This window comes from Diadema setosum, chromosome 15, assembly GCF_964275005.1.
Source record: "Diadema setosum chromosome 15, eeDiaSeto1, whole genome shotgun sequence".
Taxonomy (NCBI): Eukaryota; Metazoa; Echinodermata; class Echinoidea; order Diadematoida; family Diadematidae; genus Diadema; species Diadema setosum.
In genome coordinates this window covers 31,792,631-31,809,444 of record NC_092699.1, presented here as the reverse complement: position 1 = coordinate 31,809,444, position 16,814 = coordinate 31,792,631, and the positions used below count along the sequence as shown (strand labels likewise).

The 16,814-nt window shown below is 39.7% G+C and overlaps 1 protein-coding gene across 1 annotated transcript; it reads left to right on the top strand.

Moving 5' to 3' along the window:
* Positions 1 to 256: 256 nt before the first annotated feature.
* LOC140238769 (phenylalanine--tRNA ligase beta subunit-like) lies at positions 257 to 15,485 on the top strand. Its single transcript, XM_072318667.1, has 15 exons — positions 257 to 402; positions 863 to 918; positions 2,361 to 2,458; positions 3,591 to 3,723; positions 4,774 to 4,889; positions 5,785 to 5,893; positions 6,437 to 6,587; positions 7,391 to 7,523; positions 8,184 to 8,297; positions 10,152 to 10,258; positions 10,670 to 10,851; positions 11,428 to 11,520; positions 12,891 to 13,073; positions 14,581 to 14,668; positions 15,334 to 15,485. The coding sequence occupies exons 1-15, from the start codon at positions 345 to 347 to the stop codon at positions 15,483 to 15,485; spliced, it is 1,773 nt and encodes a 590-aa protein (XP_072174768.1). The 5' UTR covers positions 257 to 344.
* The last annotated feature ends 1,329 nt before the right edge of the window (positions 15,486 to 16,814 follow it).

Here is a 16,814-nt window from a genome sequence, read left to right as displayed (position 1 = left end):
ATGATATTGTGTCCCAAAATTAGTTTCTAGGAGCGTATCAAAATGTTTGTGGAAACACGCAAAACAAAAACAGAAACAAAGTAGGCCTAGGTACCTGACTGCGTTTCATATCAGCCACACTCACTGGTACGGTGGTAGTACACTGTACATTGTAGCATGTTTTGATGTGCTTCACGGTTAATAAAATGCTGGCGAGAGAGGGCGCTAATCAACGCCAAAACCTGTGATATTGCGTGAGATTGCGTGAGCTTTCATGTGGCACCCAGTAGGTAGGGTGGGCCTGGCCTAGTTGCAGAGTATTTTATCGGAATTTAGGCAGGGATCAGACCAGTTTTGCTGCCAACATGCCTACCGTTGGAGTCAAAAGAGATCTCCTCTTTGAGGCTTTGGGAAGAACTTACAGTGAGTACTTTTGTTATGTTTTCACTACCATGTGTGATCAGTGGAGCGAGACACAACTGTGCAGTCCCATTCGTGTACATTTATGTTTGTGTGTTTGTTTCATTTTCCATCTGAAGAAATACCAATCAAGATGGCTATATATGGCTGGATTGCGCCCATATTCAGCTGCACTAGCTGGCATTCTGTTCCGTCTACTTGTATGTATTGGGGGAAGGGACCAGAGTGTGCATTCATGCAGTCAATTCGATTTTCATTAAGCAAAAATCAAAACGTGTAAACGTTGTTAGCATAATTTTACTAACCTGTAGTGGTAGTAGAAACGTATGTCTATATACTGTAATAGTGTAAAGTGTAACCATGTCATGACCATGTCCATGTTTCATGTTTCTTGTTTGACAGTATAAATTAAACCATATTTGCCAGTTTGTCAGACATTGTCTCTTCCTTTGTCTGCACCCAGGTGACGAGGAGTTTGATGAACTTTGCTTTGAGTATGGCCTGGAGCTGGATGAAGTGGTAAGGCCCAAAAGCTGCATCGTAATTGTATTTGTTGCAGGATAGAATAACACTATTGTGTAAAAAAGGAGTGACAGTACAACTGTAATTTAAACTTAACATCAATATTAAACTTGAATATAATGTCTACACAAATGTAGTAATGACATTTGTTTTTTTATACGAACTCCGTTGCTAGACCGTTTAGACCCTATCTACTCAGTAATGAAAGTGAAGCTTTGATCATGAAGTGTCTTCTGAAGATGGCATACATGTTTTCATAAGTTTAGCCAATTCAAAGCATTTTCCAATTATTTTATTATGATTGAAGTATAGATATTCATTCTACAATGATATTTCAGTTACCATGTCTTGTAAAATGCAGTTGCAACTTCGTGACACATCAGGAATGGTGTGTGGGTGGGTGTGTGTGTGTGTGTGTGTGTGTGCTTGTGTTTTATTTCAATCTGATTGAAATCATATGCCACACAAATTCATGTTATCTTTTTGCCCAAACCCAGTGTCTGGTCATTTTTAGAGGGGGGGGGGGGGGGGGGGGCAGAAAATCTCTGCACCTAGTAAGAATCCTGTCAGTCATATAACATACCTTGGATAACATACCTTGGATGTGGGCGTAAAGTTAGACTTAACTTATACCCCTTTCAGGTAATCGCGGTTCAATTATCCGCATCCAAATAATGCGGATGAAGTAGTCAAAATCGCGTCATATATCCCATGAAGTGCGCACTACTTTTACGAGCACCCGTTCATATAATGGTGCGAAGGACGGAGTTATTTGTCATGGTTACGGCGCACGCCTCTATAATGACGTAATGTTTCCGGTGAATATCCTCACGTGTATGCGCTTCATGCACACCTCTCGCGCGCTCAAGCTCAGCAATCAGCGGTTGTGCGGGAAATCGAGTGACCTTTGACCGAACTGTGGAATGTTAGTGCGGATAAGTCGTAAAACGCGTTCATGTATTCTCGATCTACTCCTCATGCTGCAATTATGCGCATAATAGCAGCATAAAAATAATGCGCACTTTTCTACTCCTCTCCCGTTCATGTAATCGAAATTTTACGACTTGTGCTCCTATTATCCGCATCCACGATTACCTGAAAGGGGTATTATTTGCCCCTCGGTGTCGTCATTACATGACATTAATAACTTTTTGTTAGGCGCTGTGCAGTATAACATGGACAAAGAAATATCCCTTCGGGGTTGTATTTGTTCTTGTCTTGACTCCAGAACCTCTCTAAGTTAGACTTGAAACTATTCAGGGATGGGCTGTCAACTACAAATGATGGTAACTTATTCCACTCACTAATAACTCTTTGAGAGAAAGAGCACTGTCTCACTTTGGACTTTACATGTTTCTTCAGTATATAAAACTAAATCTGTAAGACATGAAAGGCATCCTTTTGTTATCTTTTTATTTCCTTTCTTCTTTTTTGTTTAGACATCTGAGAAGACTATGATGGAGAAGGAGCAGGGGAGTGACAAAGCAGAGGGCTTGTCTGATATCGTTATCTACAAGATTGATGTTCCAGCAAACAGGTTAGTGTTGTTATTATTAATCAGTTTCCTATGGGAACCTGGTGGCCTGTGCATGAAGTCTGTGGTGATTTCAGAATTCAGTGTGGAATGGGTTTATCAAATTGATGTATGGTGAAATCTTGATGTAAAGATGTTCAATATGACAAAACCCTCTTATAACAAAGTAATTTTGCTGGTCTCAGCTCTTGATACCTGTACATCTTTTTTGTTGTACCCTGTATGAAACCTGATATAGCAAAGTAATTGTTAAATGGCTGTAGGTTCACATTATTAGTTTCTCCTTTACAAGCAAAAAAGGTGACCATTTACACTGTCACTTAAGCTGGGCTACACTGTGTATTATAAGAACACGCACTTATGGAATCATTCTCTTTGCTGTTTGTAATAGTTCCGGAAATAGGGGAGCAGAATTCAATTTATTTACTTCTTCATTTCCTGTATTTTTTCCTTAGGATGTGTCAAGTAAACCAAACATGTTTACTTTAATATTCGGTGAAATTTATTTGTAGAATTAGTATGTAAGTGGGGGTAATGATAATGATAATGATTGCTAATCTAAATGATGATGATGATGACACTACAACTACTACCACAACTACTGCATCTACAATTTGTACTTCTATCCTTCTACTACCTCTTATACTACAACTGCTGCCACTATTACAGATTATACTATTTGTAATGATGACTACACTAATGATAAGAGGAGGACAAATGGATTTGCATCCAACTCTTAGCAGACAATTAGATAATTCTGATTTTGCAACCTCTTGAAATTCATGAGAAAAACACTTGTAAAAAAAAAAAGATAAATCAGTTATATGTCGTTTACATGTTTGTTTTATTTTGTTTCCAGAGTAATGATGTCAATTCAGCAATGTTTAATTTTATTGAAATTTGTTTATCTTCAAGTCAAAGAAGCAAATGCAAATTTGCCTTAAACGTGTTCATGAATCTGTTGCAGGCTTCTCTGTTTATGTCCCCAAGTATGTCTTTCCTCATTCCCGTAACTTTTCTCTCTTAATTACAGCAGTTGCTGCTCTCTTCTTTTCTTGTCTCCCTCCATTCTTTCTGTGTAACCCGTATTCATTAAAGTCTGTTTTCTCACTCGCTCTCTGCTCATTCTTTGTAGATACGACCTCCTGTGCCTGGAGGGTCTTGCCCGGGGTTTGCTGGTCTTCTTGCAGAAGCTGGAAGCCCCTCGCTACAAGGCCATTCCGCCCAAGAGTGGAGGCCGTCTGCAGCAGATGTTCATCAAACCTGATGTGAGTTCCTCAAGCTCAGCAACACATCAGCCTCTGTCACAGCAGTGGTGAATTTCAAGTTAATTGATAGCATTCTTAAAGGGCTGATACAGTCTTGGTTGTTAAGGTTTCTAACTTTTTTTGTAAGATAATGAGAAACCTCCTACGAAATATGAAAGAGCATACAATTGTAAGAGGAATTCACAATTTATTTGGTGAAAACTGATTTTGAAACGACTTAGATATCCGAAAAAACAAAGAGGTCTTAATAAAAGGTGGGACCCACCTTTTATAGGGACCACTATGTTTCACTTTGTTTGTGGATATCTCAGCCATTTCAAAATCAATTTTCGTCGGATAAACTTTGAATTCCTCATAGAAATGTATGCTTCATAATATTTCAAAGGTAGTTTTTAATCATCTCGCAAAAGGTTAACATCCGAATCCCCCATCTCAACTAAAACTAAACCATCCCTTTAAGCTGTCTCCTCCCTCCCCCCACCCCCCCCTTTGAATGTCCCGATTTCTCATGCCCACTGTAATACTGCCATTTATGTCATACATCAATACATAGTATTGATATGGACAAAGTCGTGACCTGCAAGTCCATGTTTTACTTTTGAAATGAGAAATATGAATTTTCTGTTGATCCGTGATCTTTAAAGCCAAAACGCATTCAGGTGAATTTGCCAAGTTGTTTTCCTCTGACAGGCCCATAAGGAGTTTATGCTATTTCACAGCCCCGCAAGTTGTCATATGATTGTATGATTCAGTGTGCTTAGATATAATGTCTTTTTAAGGATCACAAAAAAGCCTGTAAATTTTTTTAGCCTGACAGAAATACTTGACATAATTTGCTGTGAAATAGACGTTCGAGAAAAAAAAAATTGAAGAAGAGAGAAAAAAACATCTCAGAGATATGTCTGAATTACCTTCAAGGAAAATAATGGAATAAAAAGCTCTATTAGTCAACAAGGTTTTGGTTAGAGTCTGAAGTGATGTTGAATTAAACTATCTGTCACCCACCAACTCAAAAGCTTGTCCTCCCACTCTCTCACACACACTAATCAGACGGCCAGAGTGCGCCCATTTGCCGTGGCAGCCATCTTGAGGAACATCACTTTCACCAAGGAGTCTTACGACAGCTTCATTGATCTCCAGGACAAGCTCCACCAGAACCTGGGCAGGTAAGGGCAAGAAGGACTGAGGTCCAGGAGCATGCCTTGATGGTGATTTGATTTTTAAGATTTGAAAAATGGAGTTGTAGTGAACATTGGGATAGAGTTGTGAAAAGTGCCAGCTTATCTTGAATGATGTTGTGCCCCCAAAATCCTTGATGTCAAAGTTTGCATGATATTTTGTGGATGGGGTCCATACTTGCAGGTCAGATCAAGAGTGATCTGACAAACTTGGCTACTCTTTCAGTTTTGAAGACACTTTCATTTCAAGTAAAGTCTTGGGGGGGTGGGGAACAGAGAAACCCTAACTTGGTATGTTCTTGGCAAGAAACAATGTCAGCGATGATGAATAAGATCTCAGTTTTTAGCCCATGTCATGATGCAATATTTTTAGAGTGGTATACCACTTAAGTTATGTGTTCCCTTTATCACTGATTGCGAGAGGTATTATGCAAGAGCCGCCCTCTGGAGAAAACGGTACAATTTCTTGCGTGCATGTCACATATTTGGGCTATCACTCAAATCCTATGCTGGGTGTACATTACAGTTCCAGTACATGAGCCTTCCAAGTATTTAGACACACACATAACACTTGGCAGATGAGAGCTGTTTTGTTTTGTAAAAAAAATTATACCCCTCCCATCACCTACCCCACCCATTATATACCCCTCCCTCAAACCATGGACCTAGCTAGGTCCATGCTCAAACCAACATATCTCTGACTATCCAACAAGCATTTAAACCTGATCTTCTCATTCTGTTGCATATAAAAGCCCTTTCTTTTCTTGATTGTTTGCTGCATTTCTTTGTAGAGAGAGCATGAGGTCATTACATTGTTTACTAACAAAACTTGTTTTCTCCTTTCTCGGTTTATTATTATTATTATTATTTTTTTTCATCTCAGGAAGCGCAGTCTTGTCTCCATGGGAACGCACGACCTGGACACCATCCAGGGACCGTTCACCTTCGATGCCTTGCCTCCCGACCAAATCAAGTTTGTCCCCCTCAATCAGGTATGCTGGTTGATGAGGATATAAGAAGTGGAGGAGCCATTCTTATTCACCTTACATCAAAGCACTTCCCATTTGTTTTGGCAATTTATGTAAAGTATGTACAATAATACTGCATGTCCAAAGCCATTTGAGAAACTTGAAAGGAGACCTCCAGATGATTATAGACTTTGAATACCTGTAAATTAGTTATTAGTTTATCTGCACAAGGACCACAATTAATTCCAGAAATATATTTATGTACTAGATTCTACAGTAGATGATGTGCAATTACATGAATTGTGAGGAATGGCTGTTTTATTTGGAGACTCATTGGTATATATTTGGCAACAATCAGCTACATCTTTGTAATATCTCTTCATCAGCTTTTAATTTTGGAGCTTAAAAATAGATATGTTTGCTTTCCTTCTGCCAATTATATGAAATCAATTTGGCATGGGGCATGCATGGGATGTCATGTTCATACCGCAGCCTTAGATCTGGAATGATTGATTTCACACTTCTGATTTTCACTCATCATTATCTCTCTCGATTTCTGCTCCCCAGACCAAGGCATACACAGCAGTTGAGCAGATGGAGCTGTTCTCTGGCGACAGTCACCTCCGCCACTACCTCCCAATCATCAGAGACAAACCTGTTTATCCAGTTATCCTTGACAGCAATGGTGTGGTTCTCTCTATGCCCCCAATCATCAATGGTTAGTCTTTTACAATATCAAAACGTCTATTTCATCTATGTGATTGTTTATTGAATTAGATCAATCAAAGGAAGAATTAACCTCAGAATATACATGTGAATTCAATGAATGGAGAAATATTTGTGCTTAGAAACGTCCGTATTAAGCGCTATATATATGTTCCTAAGTGTTATTCATTATTAGTAGTATTCTTGAATATTAGTAGTTCATTTTAGTAAAGATTTTGTTGAGTGAAACTGGAAAATCTGCTCAAAAGTTATGAATTTTTAAAGTTTTGGTCAAATCCATGATAGACTACATCAATTTGTGATGACAGAGTGTGTGTCATACAATGTAGAAAAACAAACAAACAAACAAACAAAAAAAAAACTATGAAGAGAATTCCACTAATTTTATTTTCATGAAAATTGAACTTTCATTTGACTTGTAGATATAAAGCAACCCTGATGTTATGCCCATGCCTTCTGAAAGATGTACCGATATGTAGGTAAAGGTCCCTTTCAATAAACTGGAAATACACACACACACACACACAAAAAAGAAGAAGGATGAAAATATCACTTCATGTCTGGATAAGAGAATATAAAAAATATCTTTTATTCAGAACTTTTTGTTTTTTTTTTGCCCATTGACTTGTGTGTAACACACAAGTATCTTTCTGATTCACTTTGCAATCTTCCTGATTTTTCATGGGCAAATGCTCGCATCCCCGAGATAATGTGTTCTAAATGAAATTGAGGGTTGCTCCTGGAATCGTTAAGTTGTACAAATCTCTTTCTCTGTCTCTGATTTCTGCACTACAGGCAATCACTCTAAGATCACCCTCAACACCAAGAACGTCTTCATCGAGATCACCGGCACGGACTTGACCAAGATCAAGATCTCGCTGGACATCCTGGTGACGATGTTCAGCCAGTACTGCAAGGAGCCGTTTGTGTGAGTGGGAAGCCACCAAGCGAGGGAGCTGTTGATCTATTTTTTTAAATTTTAATTGTAATTTATTATTTTTTTTAATACAGAGAATCCTTTCATGAGTATAGTTTTGACATCCTTATGCATTATTCCCATCCCCACAGTTGATGGCAATTATGCCCTGCAGACTGTTTTTATCTGACATTAATATTTTCATCTAAGTTTTCATTACCTCCATTACCGATACTACATGAAGATGTCTGGTATTTCAAAAAAAAAATGGCCTTGAGGATGTTATTATGTATCTATTACAAGAGTTAATCCAGTCATGTGATATAGAAGATTGAGGGCTTTATTTTGTGTTTCAATTATCAGCTGATTTTTAGAAATCAAAGTAATAGTTGCCTTTGATAAGGTAAAATCCACATCCTTTTCACATACCTTTCTTTCCAGAAAGAGCAAACTCAAAGAAAGTTTGTTCCTTATAATCTGCCAGTAAATCAGTTTGTTTAGCTGAAGGAAGTGGGCCACAATGTATCAACTTTCAAGTCTCACCGTGAAGCATCAAGGGGAAGCCAGTAAAGTATTGTTTTACTCTAAAATATGTTACTGACAACAATGCTGTCAGAATAAAGATATGGGCGAAGGAGAGTATTCATTGTTTCTCCTTTCTTATCCACACAGCATGGAGCAAGTGGAAGTGATAAAGCCAGACGGGAGCAAAGACATCTACCCCGCTTTGAAGTACAGAAAGGAAGATGTTCCAGTGGACCTCATCAACAGGAGAGTTGGAGTAAAGTAAGTTGTTTCCTATTTATTTATCTTTCTTATTTTGAGTAACATCTCTTATTACCATAGAATATCTGGAGCAGTACTTGCTATCAGATTACAGGTAAAAATTTGCAGTTCATTTGATGCACCACGCGTTACCCCGGGGTACCGTAGTACCCCGGATTACCGCGTTGTGTAGCGCCACCTCACGTCCATTCGAGAACAGTCAGAGAAAAATGCATGCACTGTGTGCGTGTACATAGTCCTTCCCATGCCACTGCATGTTATACTATGCGTGCATGAAAGCTGCGATACCACTAGCGTGTGCTTTAGTGTAGTGCAGTGCAGTGGCTAGCGCGCGCTAGCTCCAGCACCAAATAATTTCCTCTTTTTGGCACCCAGGGTACAACCTTTTTAAAAAAATAAATAATTCAACAAAATGGCTGATTTTTATTTGGTACCTCGGGATACCATTTATGTCATCATTTGGCCATTGCGATCAATCTTATAATTCCATTGTTGTTTATGGTGTTTGAGGAGATGAGCATGTTATAAATCTGATGATAGCCCCATCCTCCCCTCCACACCCCCCCCCCCCTCAAAGAAAACAAAGAACACCAAAACAAAAATATTGCTGAGAGTTCTGCGTTTAATACCTAGGAATGTGCGGTACTCTAATTAGTTTGGCTGAAAAGAAAAGTCTGTTTCGTTTATCATGTTAATGATGCACTTTTCGGCATTCCCTGACAGGTGATTAATGTGTGTAGTCATTAATAGTCGAGATAGAAACACAGAGTAGTCCCTATCTCCTGATGATTCCAACAGATCTATCCAAGTAAGCACCTGTTCTAAAATGTTATATCTTCATGGTGTTATCACAATGTGGTGTATCCATGAGCCATATATTTTTATATTAAATGGGTTAGTCAAATACCGGTTAGTGATTGGCTAAACAGAGTCACGTGATGGAGGTACATTCGTTATGTGCTCCCATTGGAAAACATTTCCACGTAACAAATGACAGAAGGCCTAGGACCGCGCGCACAGTGAATTTGGCTCTGCGCGAGCGAGCTATGTAGTGCGTAGTGCTAGCTGCACATTCATGCTATGCTGGTACATGGTGGCCGTGGCTGCAAAGTTCGTACGCTGAATCTCTACGATCTTTGGTGGTTGACTTTGACGTATTTGACTAACTCATATAATATAACAGATGATGACTTTTGTTGTCGGGAACATGTACCAAACGTACCACCCTCAGGGTTTGAAATGCTATTTCGGGAGGCTATAAGTCCCTCGACTTCGTCTTGGGACTTATACCCTCCCTTCGGGTGGAACATTCGGTATGTTCCCTCCCCCGCCAGTCATCATCTATATAATGTACTCCGCTGCATGCTATAAGAATATGGAGTAAAAGCTTGAATTGACCAGAAGTGCAGTATTCGAAGAACTTGCGTCATGGCTCATCATACACATCTTCCCTGGGGTGACAAGACCCTATACAAATCTATCTCAATTTGCATAATATGTATAAAAAAAAAAAAAAACACCCCAAAGTCAATTGTGAATATAAAAAAAAATACTAATCATAACTTTTAAAGTTTAATAAGGTAATCCAGACAATGTTTGCACATTATTTGACATCAGCTTTGTTGTTACTTTGTAAAAATGTTGTTAAAATGAAACTAATTCTTTTGCTGTCCTGAAATTATGCTGTCCTGAAAATTTCTGATTTTCAGATACAAGGTCCTGTTACCTTGGGAAAGATGTGGACATGTTGTATACAGGAAAGGACAGTAAAGTGGGAATACAGGACATTAACTTTAGATCTAAGTTTTGTTAAGTGCTTGATTGTTTGTTTATTTGCTTGTTTGTTTTTGGCAGCCTGTCTGCAGACAAGATAGCTCAGCTCCTGACCAAGATGTGTCTAACGAGCAAGGTGACGGAAGGAGGGAAGAAACTGTCTGTGGAGATTCCTCCTACGAGAGCTGATATCCTTTCTCACATTGGTCAGATATTGACCATTTTTTATCTTGTTAATTTGTGAGTGAAGCCCTGTTAGGCGGATTAATTATAGAAAAGGCCATGGCATTAGCATTATGTCAACTTGTCAAACCCCTGCACACAGCCATAACTTGCCCATTTTGTTGACATTGGTGAATATGCGTTCAAACTTTGCTGGTTGCCAAATAAGGCGACCAAATATTGCAACCTTATCACACAGCAGCAGTTGTGATAGAATAGAGATTAGGAGGAGTTCCTGATCTGTGTTGCTCAATAGTCAATTTCAGAATTTTTGTAGGTTGCAAACAAGCACAGAAGGAATGGAGGCTGTTGCATGCTGGCTTGTATCTGATTGGCTCTTGCAATTTGATATTGACCTTGACCCCTGACCCCTGCACATGTCATCCACTCCTGTGATATCATCGAGGATGTGGCCATCGCTCACGGTTACAACAACATCACCAAGACGATCCCCAACACGAACACCATTGCCAACCAGTTTGGTATCAACAAACTGACGGACCTGCTGCGGCTGGACATCTGCGCTGCCGGCTTCACAGAAGTCCTCACTTTTGCCTTGGTATGTTCCATTTTTGTGCAACTTTAGGCCTTTGGTCTCATGTTTGTAAGTCAGATACTCCCTCTGCAGTGTTTAGGATTCCAAGGTCAAGAGTTCAGAGTTCAGGCGGTCTTATCTCCATTAGCACTATTCCTGTGAAGGAGTCAATATTTATGAAATAGCAAGAAATATCAATTGCAGTGGGCATAATGTAAAATCTCTGAACACGTACTGCAGTGCATAATGGGTTTTATATTACCACAGACATATTTTAACGGGACCCTTTGATAGACATCATCAAATTTTAGTTTCGTTTGAGTGTCTTCACTTCCTAATAGATGCAACCTAATTTGTCTTAGATGTAGAAAGTCTGAAGCACTCCACTTCAAATCATGACTTTGGTGTACTTGAATTTCTCCAAAGATCCCATTTGTTTTGTTGATGGTTCCATTTCATTCATTGTAGTTCATCAAAAGTTGATATGTTGATTGTCAAATGAATGTAGTATGTCATGTGCTGCTTGTCATATAAGGTTTAAAGGTCACTCACACTGTCTTATATAATGTTATTTCTCATATTTTTCTGTCCATTCCTCAGTGTTCGAGAGAAGACGTGTCAGACAAGCTGCAACTTGATCTAGCCAAGACGAAAGCCGTTCACATCTCAAATCCCAAGACGGCAGAGTTCCAGGTAGGATTTCAAGTTTGCGAAATGTTAAGAGACACCAGATGTGGAGGCGTAGTTGTCTGGTGGTGAGATCCTTGATGGGCTGTTGTTAGGTTGTGGGTTCAAGCCCCAGTTAGGTCACCACTATAGGGGGGGGGGGTGGGGGGGTGAGCACATGCAGAGGTGAAGAAAGCAGTGTAAATGTGTCGAGGACCCCGTTTACAGTGCGAGGCTCGGCCGCAGCTCGGCCGCGGCCGAGCCCAGCCCCGCTTCAGTGTAAACGCGCAAAAGGCCAAATGCGAGGCCATAATTGGCCTCGCATTTGGCCTCGCTCTGGAGGTGGTCTCGGCCGCGGCCTGTAAACGGGGTCTGTGTTGCAGTGTAAAAATAGCTGTCTGTTAAGACTGGGCAAACCATGCTTCAGATGAAAAGAATGTGAAGAGTCCTCACCAAGTTATGTTTATATCTCATTCCCTTGTTTTATCGTTTCCTTACCACACTACTGAGCAGAAAGTAGAACATCATGTTACTCTAGAGATACATGTAAGGCCCGTTCACACACAAGGGAAAAAGTGCGATTTAAATATCGATTTTCTTATCGCGATCAAAATATCGAAATTTTTTTCCAGTGTGGACAGAAAAATCTCACTAATTACCGCGATCCTTATCGCAATCCAACTCGCACTATTAGTGCGATTTTTCAGAATAATCGCGATTATTTTGCTAAGCGGCGTGTGTGTGAGCGCGATCGAGATTCGGAAATCGGTATTTTTAGTCCCATCGTTCGTAGCGCGTGCGAAACTCTATTGGGACTGCGGGGTCAGTCTTCGGTCATGCAAGATTCGCGCATGCGCAGTTTGGCCACTGATCGTTCTTTCCTTGCTGCGAAGTGCGATTTTTCCCTGTGTATGAACGGTCGAAAAAAAAATCGAAATTTGGATCGCGATTGAAATTTAGATTTTCGTTGTTTGTGAACGGGCCTGTAGTGCAGTAATGGATGTGGGCACACATTATACTCTCCTGCCATTCTTTGATCAAAGTAGACATTTACTGTCCGTGTACAAATTCATTTCCCAACAAACGATGGAGCTCTTGTAGTCTTCTAATTACAAACAACAATAACAACTCTAAAACAGGAGCTCAAATGGATGGACAAATGAACAAACTAAAGGATAGACAATCTGAAAACAGCAGGCCTTTACCACCCATTTGAATTTAGGCAGAGAACTATGACAAAACTTTCCAATGACTGCTGAATGAAATACAAAAAAAACAACAAACAAACCCACCAACAACAACAACAAAAATAAACAAACAAACAAACTGAAAACAAAAACAAAATGAGCCTATAAGTTAAAAAGGATTAATTGACTAAGTTCAGCATTTCTTGTCAGGTTGCCAGGACGGCTCTGCTCCCAGGCGTCCTAAAGACGATTGCCTGTAACAGGAAGATGCCCCTCCCCATCAAGGCCTTTGAGATATCTGATGTCGTGCTCCAGAACCCAGACAAGGACGTGGGCGCCCAGAACTACCGCCACTTCTGTGCCGTCCACTACAACAAGAGCCCTGGCTTTGAGGTACGTGTGTTCAGCGAATATGCATTGCTTTTGGTCTTATGAATATGCTTTGCTTTTGGTGTTATGAATATGCATTATCATGTCTCATGAATGTGCATTGATTCCTTTCCTGAATGTGCATGGTGGATTTTTGGTGACCAATTTGGTATGAGAACCTCCCAAAGTATGGATTCTGTGCAGCAGCACATGAACCTAATACGTAGCTATGAATTTCTTGTAACTCATGTTTTATTAAGAACTGCAAGAAGTATGAATTTTTGCTCAAGTTCAGATATCTTTCCCAACATGAATCCCAGGACTATGAATTTCTTGTGACTCATATGGTAATAGAACTTCAAGAAATGATTGTTGATGTCTTTTGGTGCTTTGGGAGTAAGACCTTGAAAGACGAGCATGTATATCTCCATCAGTGTTTGATATACAGTCAAACTTTTTTATTTATGTTATATACAGTCAAACTTGCTTAAATCGACTTCGCGTAAGTCAAATAATGGCCTAAGTCAAACATCTTTTCAAGTCCTCCTTAAGGCCCGGTCCCACTGGCCGACGGACACAAAGCATATGCAGAAAGGACACAGCGGACGAGCAAAATTTCGGGGATGGCTTCATCCGCTTTCATCCGCTCCAGAAATTGACAAAATTGGCGAAAATTGGCGGTAACAGAACGGAAATAGAACGGACGTGGGTAGTATGTAACGGGGATGTTAAACGGATGTTCATCGGAAGCCTAGCGGATGAAAGCGGACTGAAGGGGATGACAGCTCCGAAGGGGTTACCGGAGATAATTGCGAAACGGACGCATAGCAGAAAAAGCGGATGCAGAGTGGATGCAGAGCGGATGCAGAGCGGATGCAGAGGGGATGCTTTCGAAATGCTTTATATACGAGATGCATACGCTTACATCCTTTCTATTAACGTGCTATTAACGATGTAAAGACGTTCCACGTACCATATCTTTCCTCCCTTTTTCCGTTTTTAGCTGCAGCGGATGTGAGTTGTGAGGATGCCCAGAGGATGCAGAGAGGATGCAGCGGACGTTTAAGGGATGCCGCACGGACATACAACGTTTGTTGCTCGTATGTCGCGGATTTACATCGTACACAGCGGAAAGGTCATCCGTTCTAAAAGTTTTAAGCAGCTTAAAACTTTTTGCGCGGATGAAATCACAGTGGACGGATGCTCCATGGATAGAGGGGATGAAACACGTATGCGATGGGTACACCGCGGATTCGCAGCGTTTTCCAACGGATGGCAAGATTTTTTGTACGCTTTACATCCTCTTTGCATCCGTAAGTGCAGTGGGACCGGGCCTTTATATTCTATTCATTTTAATTCCTCCTAAGTCAAATAGATTTGACTTTCTAGGCAAGGTTGACTGTAAGTCAAGGCATTTCATTTCGTGGATGAATGTTGGAGTTTCACCAACATCTAATAGCATGCACATACATCATCAAATCTGAGTTACAGTGAGATAATTCATCCCCCCTTCCCACTCTTTCTCGCCAAGGTGATCCATGGACTCTTAGACCGGACGATGCAACTCCTGCAGGTACCCTTCTCCAAGGAGGATGGCTACCACCTCAAGGCAGCGGACAGTGAGTAACTCCTTGTTTCTATCTTATTCTTTTTTTTTAGCATCTCACAGCCAGAGTTTGGAACAAACCTAAATATTATGACATTGTGAACTATTCTTCATTCTAAGAACATTTGATAAACTTTCAATTTTTTTACCATCAAACCTTTAAAATTGCTTTACTAAGAAACTGACAATGTTTTTGGAAAAAGCATAATATTAGCCTTGAAAGAGTCTATCTCATATGCAGACATCATTTTGCAAGCATTGTTTTTGTGTTCTTCAGTCTAAAAGAGTTTAACTCACCTATCTAGCTGCATGTCTCATTTATCACTAAAATTTGTATTTTAAGTCAAACTTTCAGAGAAACTCGCTTGTCCCCATCTTCAGCACCTTAATCTGTTGGTATTTACACTTTGTCCTGTTCAGATATGAATGCTTATCATTGTGCTGAAACAATAACCAAAAAGCCAACGTGGCAAAAAACAAAATGAAACGAAAACAAAACAAAATAAAAACAAAACAGCAACAACAACAACAACAACAACAACAACCAAAAAACCAAAAACAAACAAACAATCAAACCCCAAAACACACCAAATGGAACATTTACTGAAGAACATGGATAGTACTATTAAGAAAGAGTGAGTGTGACATTTTACTCTTTTTCTTTGTGATGATGCCCAGGTCCAACTTTCTTCTCCGGCCGATGTGCCGAGGTCATTGTCAGAGGGAAGTCAATTGGTCATCTGGGTGTCCTTCACCCCAACGTCGTCACCAAATTTGAACTGACCAATCCCTGCGCGGCGCTGGAAATCTCCATTGAGCCATTCCTTTGATGTCGCTAGGGGGGAGGCGTGGCCTATTATGTAGATATTGTTTAGATTTCCAATACATGTACCATAATTGCAATACAACCTCAGTCTGTAACTAGAGAATTGATCAAAGATTCCAGACATCACGAAAAACATAGTGAAGTATCTCTGACCAAAGCAGTCTACACGTTGCCAGAATGGTGGAGACTGCAAGCACTGGACACTTCTATCTTTTAATCAGATAGTCACTTGAAGAGTTTGTTTTGCAAAAACCGATAAGTCCATATTTGCCAAATGGAGATATTTGCGATTAAAGGTCAAGAAAAATAAAGAGAATAATAAGAAAATTTTTGCTTCTTTTGACCATAACTTCAAAAATGTACCTTTATATGTAGTGACCAATATATCATCTTAAAGGTATTATTTTGTACTTTATGTGAGCGACCATACTTCAAATTCTTCAAAAATGGACTAATCGGTTTTTGCAAACAAACTCTTCACTTATTGTGGTGGTCATTGCAACAATCGTACAGTGAAATGATTGATTAGATGTCGCCATGGTTGTTGCAACAACGCCATGATATGTTTGCAGCCAGTGTCCCACTTGCAGTTGACAGACTATGCTTGTGAATCTCACTTCCTTGGCAGAAATGTTTCAAATCAAGCAGAAAAATCGGTGAACATTTGTTTGATATTCAAAGTGCTTGAAAGGTGAGCTACTTTATTCTTCTGTAAGGTACCAAACTGTGAAGGCTTATCTGACTTCAAGGCCCTGATGTACAAAAGTTGGTTTTGTAACATTTTAATCAGTGTCTGCGCACAAATTAGCTTCTCAACTTTTGTATAATTTGTATGCAAAATATGAACAACTTCTTGTGATAAATTTCATTATTGGTGGAAGGCTTCTTACTCTAAACAGTGTTGATGGAACTGTACATCATCATTAAAGAGGTATTCCAGCCCAGTTATAAGTTAGCCTGTTCAGAAAGAGTAAAATCGTATAAAGTATAACAGTGAAAATTTGATCAAGACATGATAAAGATTAGGGAGGTTATGAAATTATGAAATTGCAGAACAGTTCTCATACAGTTGATATGAATAATTATGCAGTAAGTGAGCTGGTGATGTCATCACCTCACAATTTTCTGTTGATCATGTATAAAAAAAATAACGTAACTTCAATGTTTCTGTTATGAAAGTATAAAACATGATGTTGTTCCTGGTTGAGTACCTGGTAACTTCAGAATGACAATCAGTTTATAGATACATCAGGATTTGAGACTGGGGTGTAATATTGCCTTTGAATGCAAAACTGGAAATTCCAAAATTGTACTTACAACTGATATGGCAAGT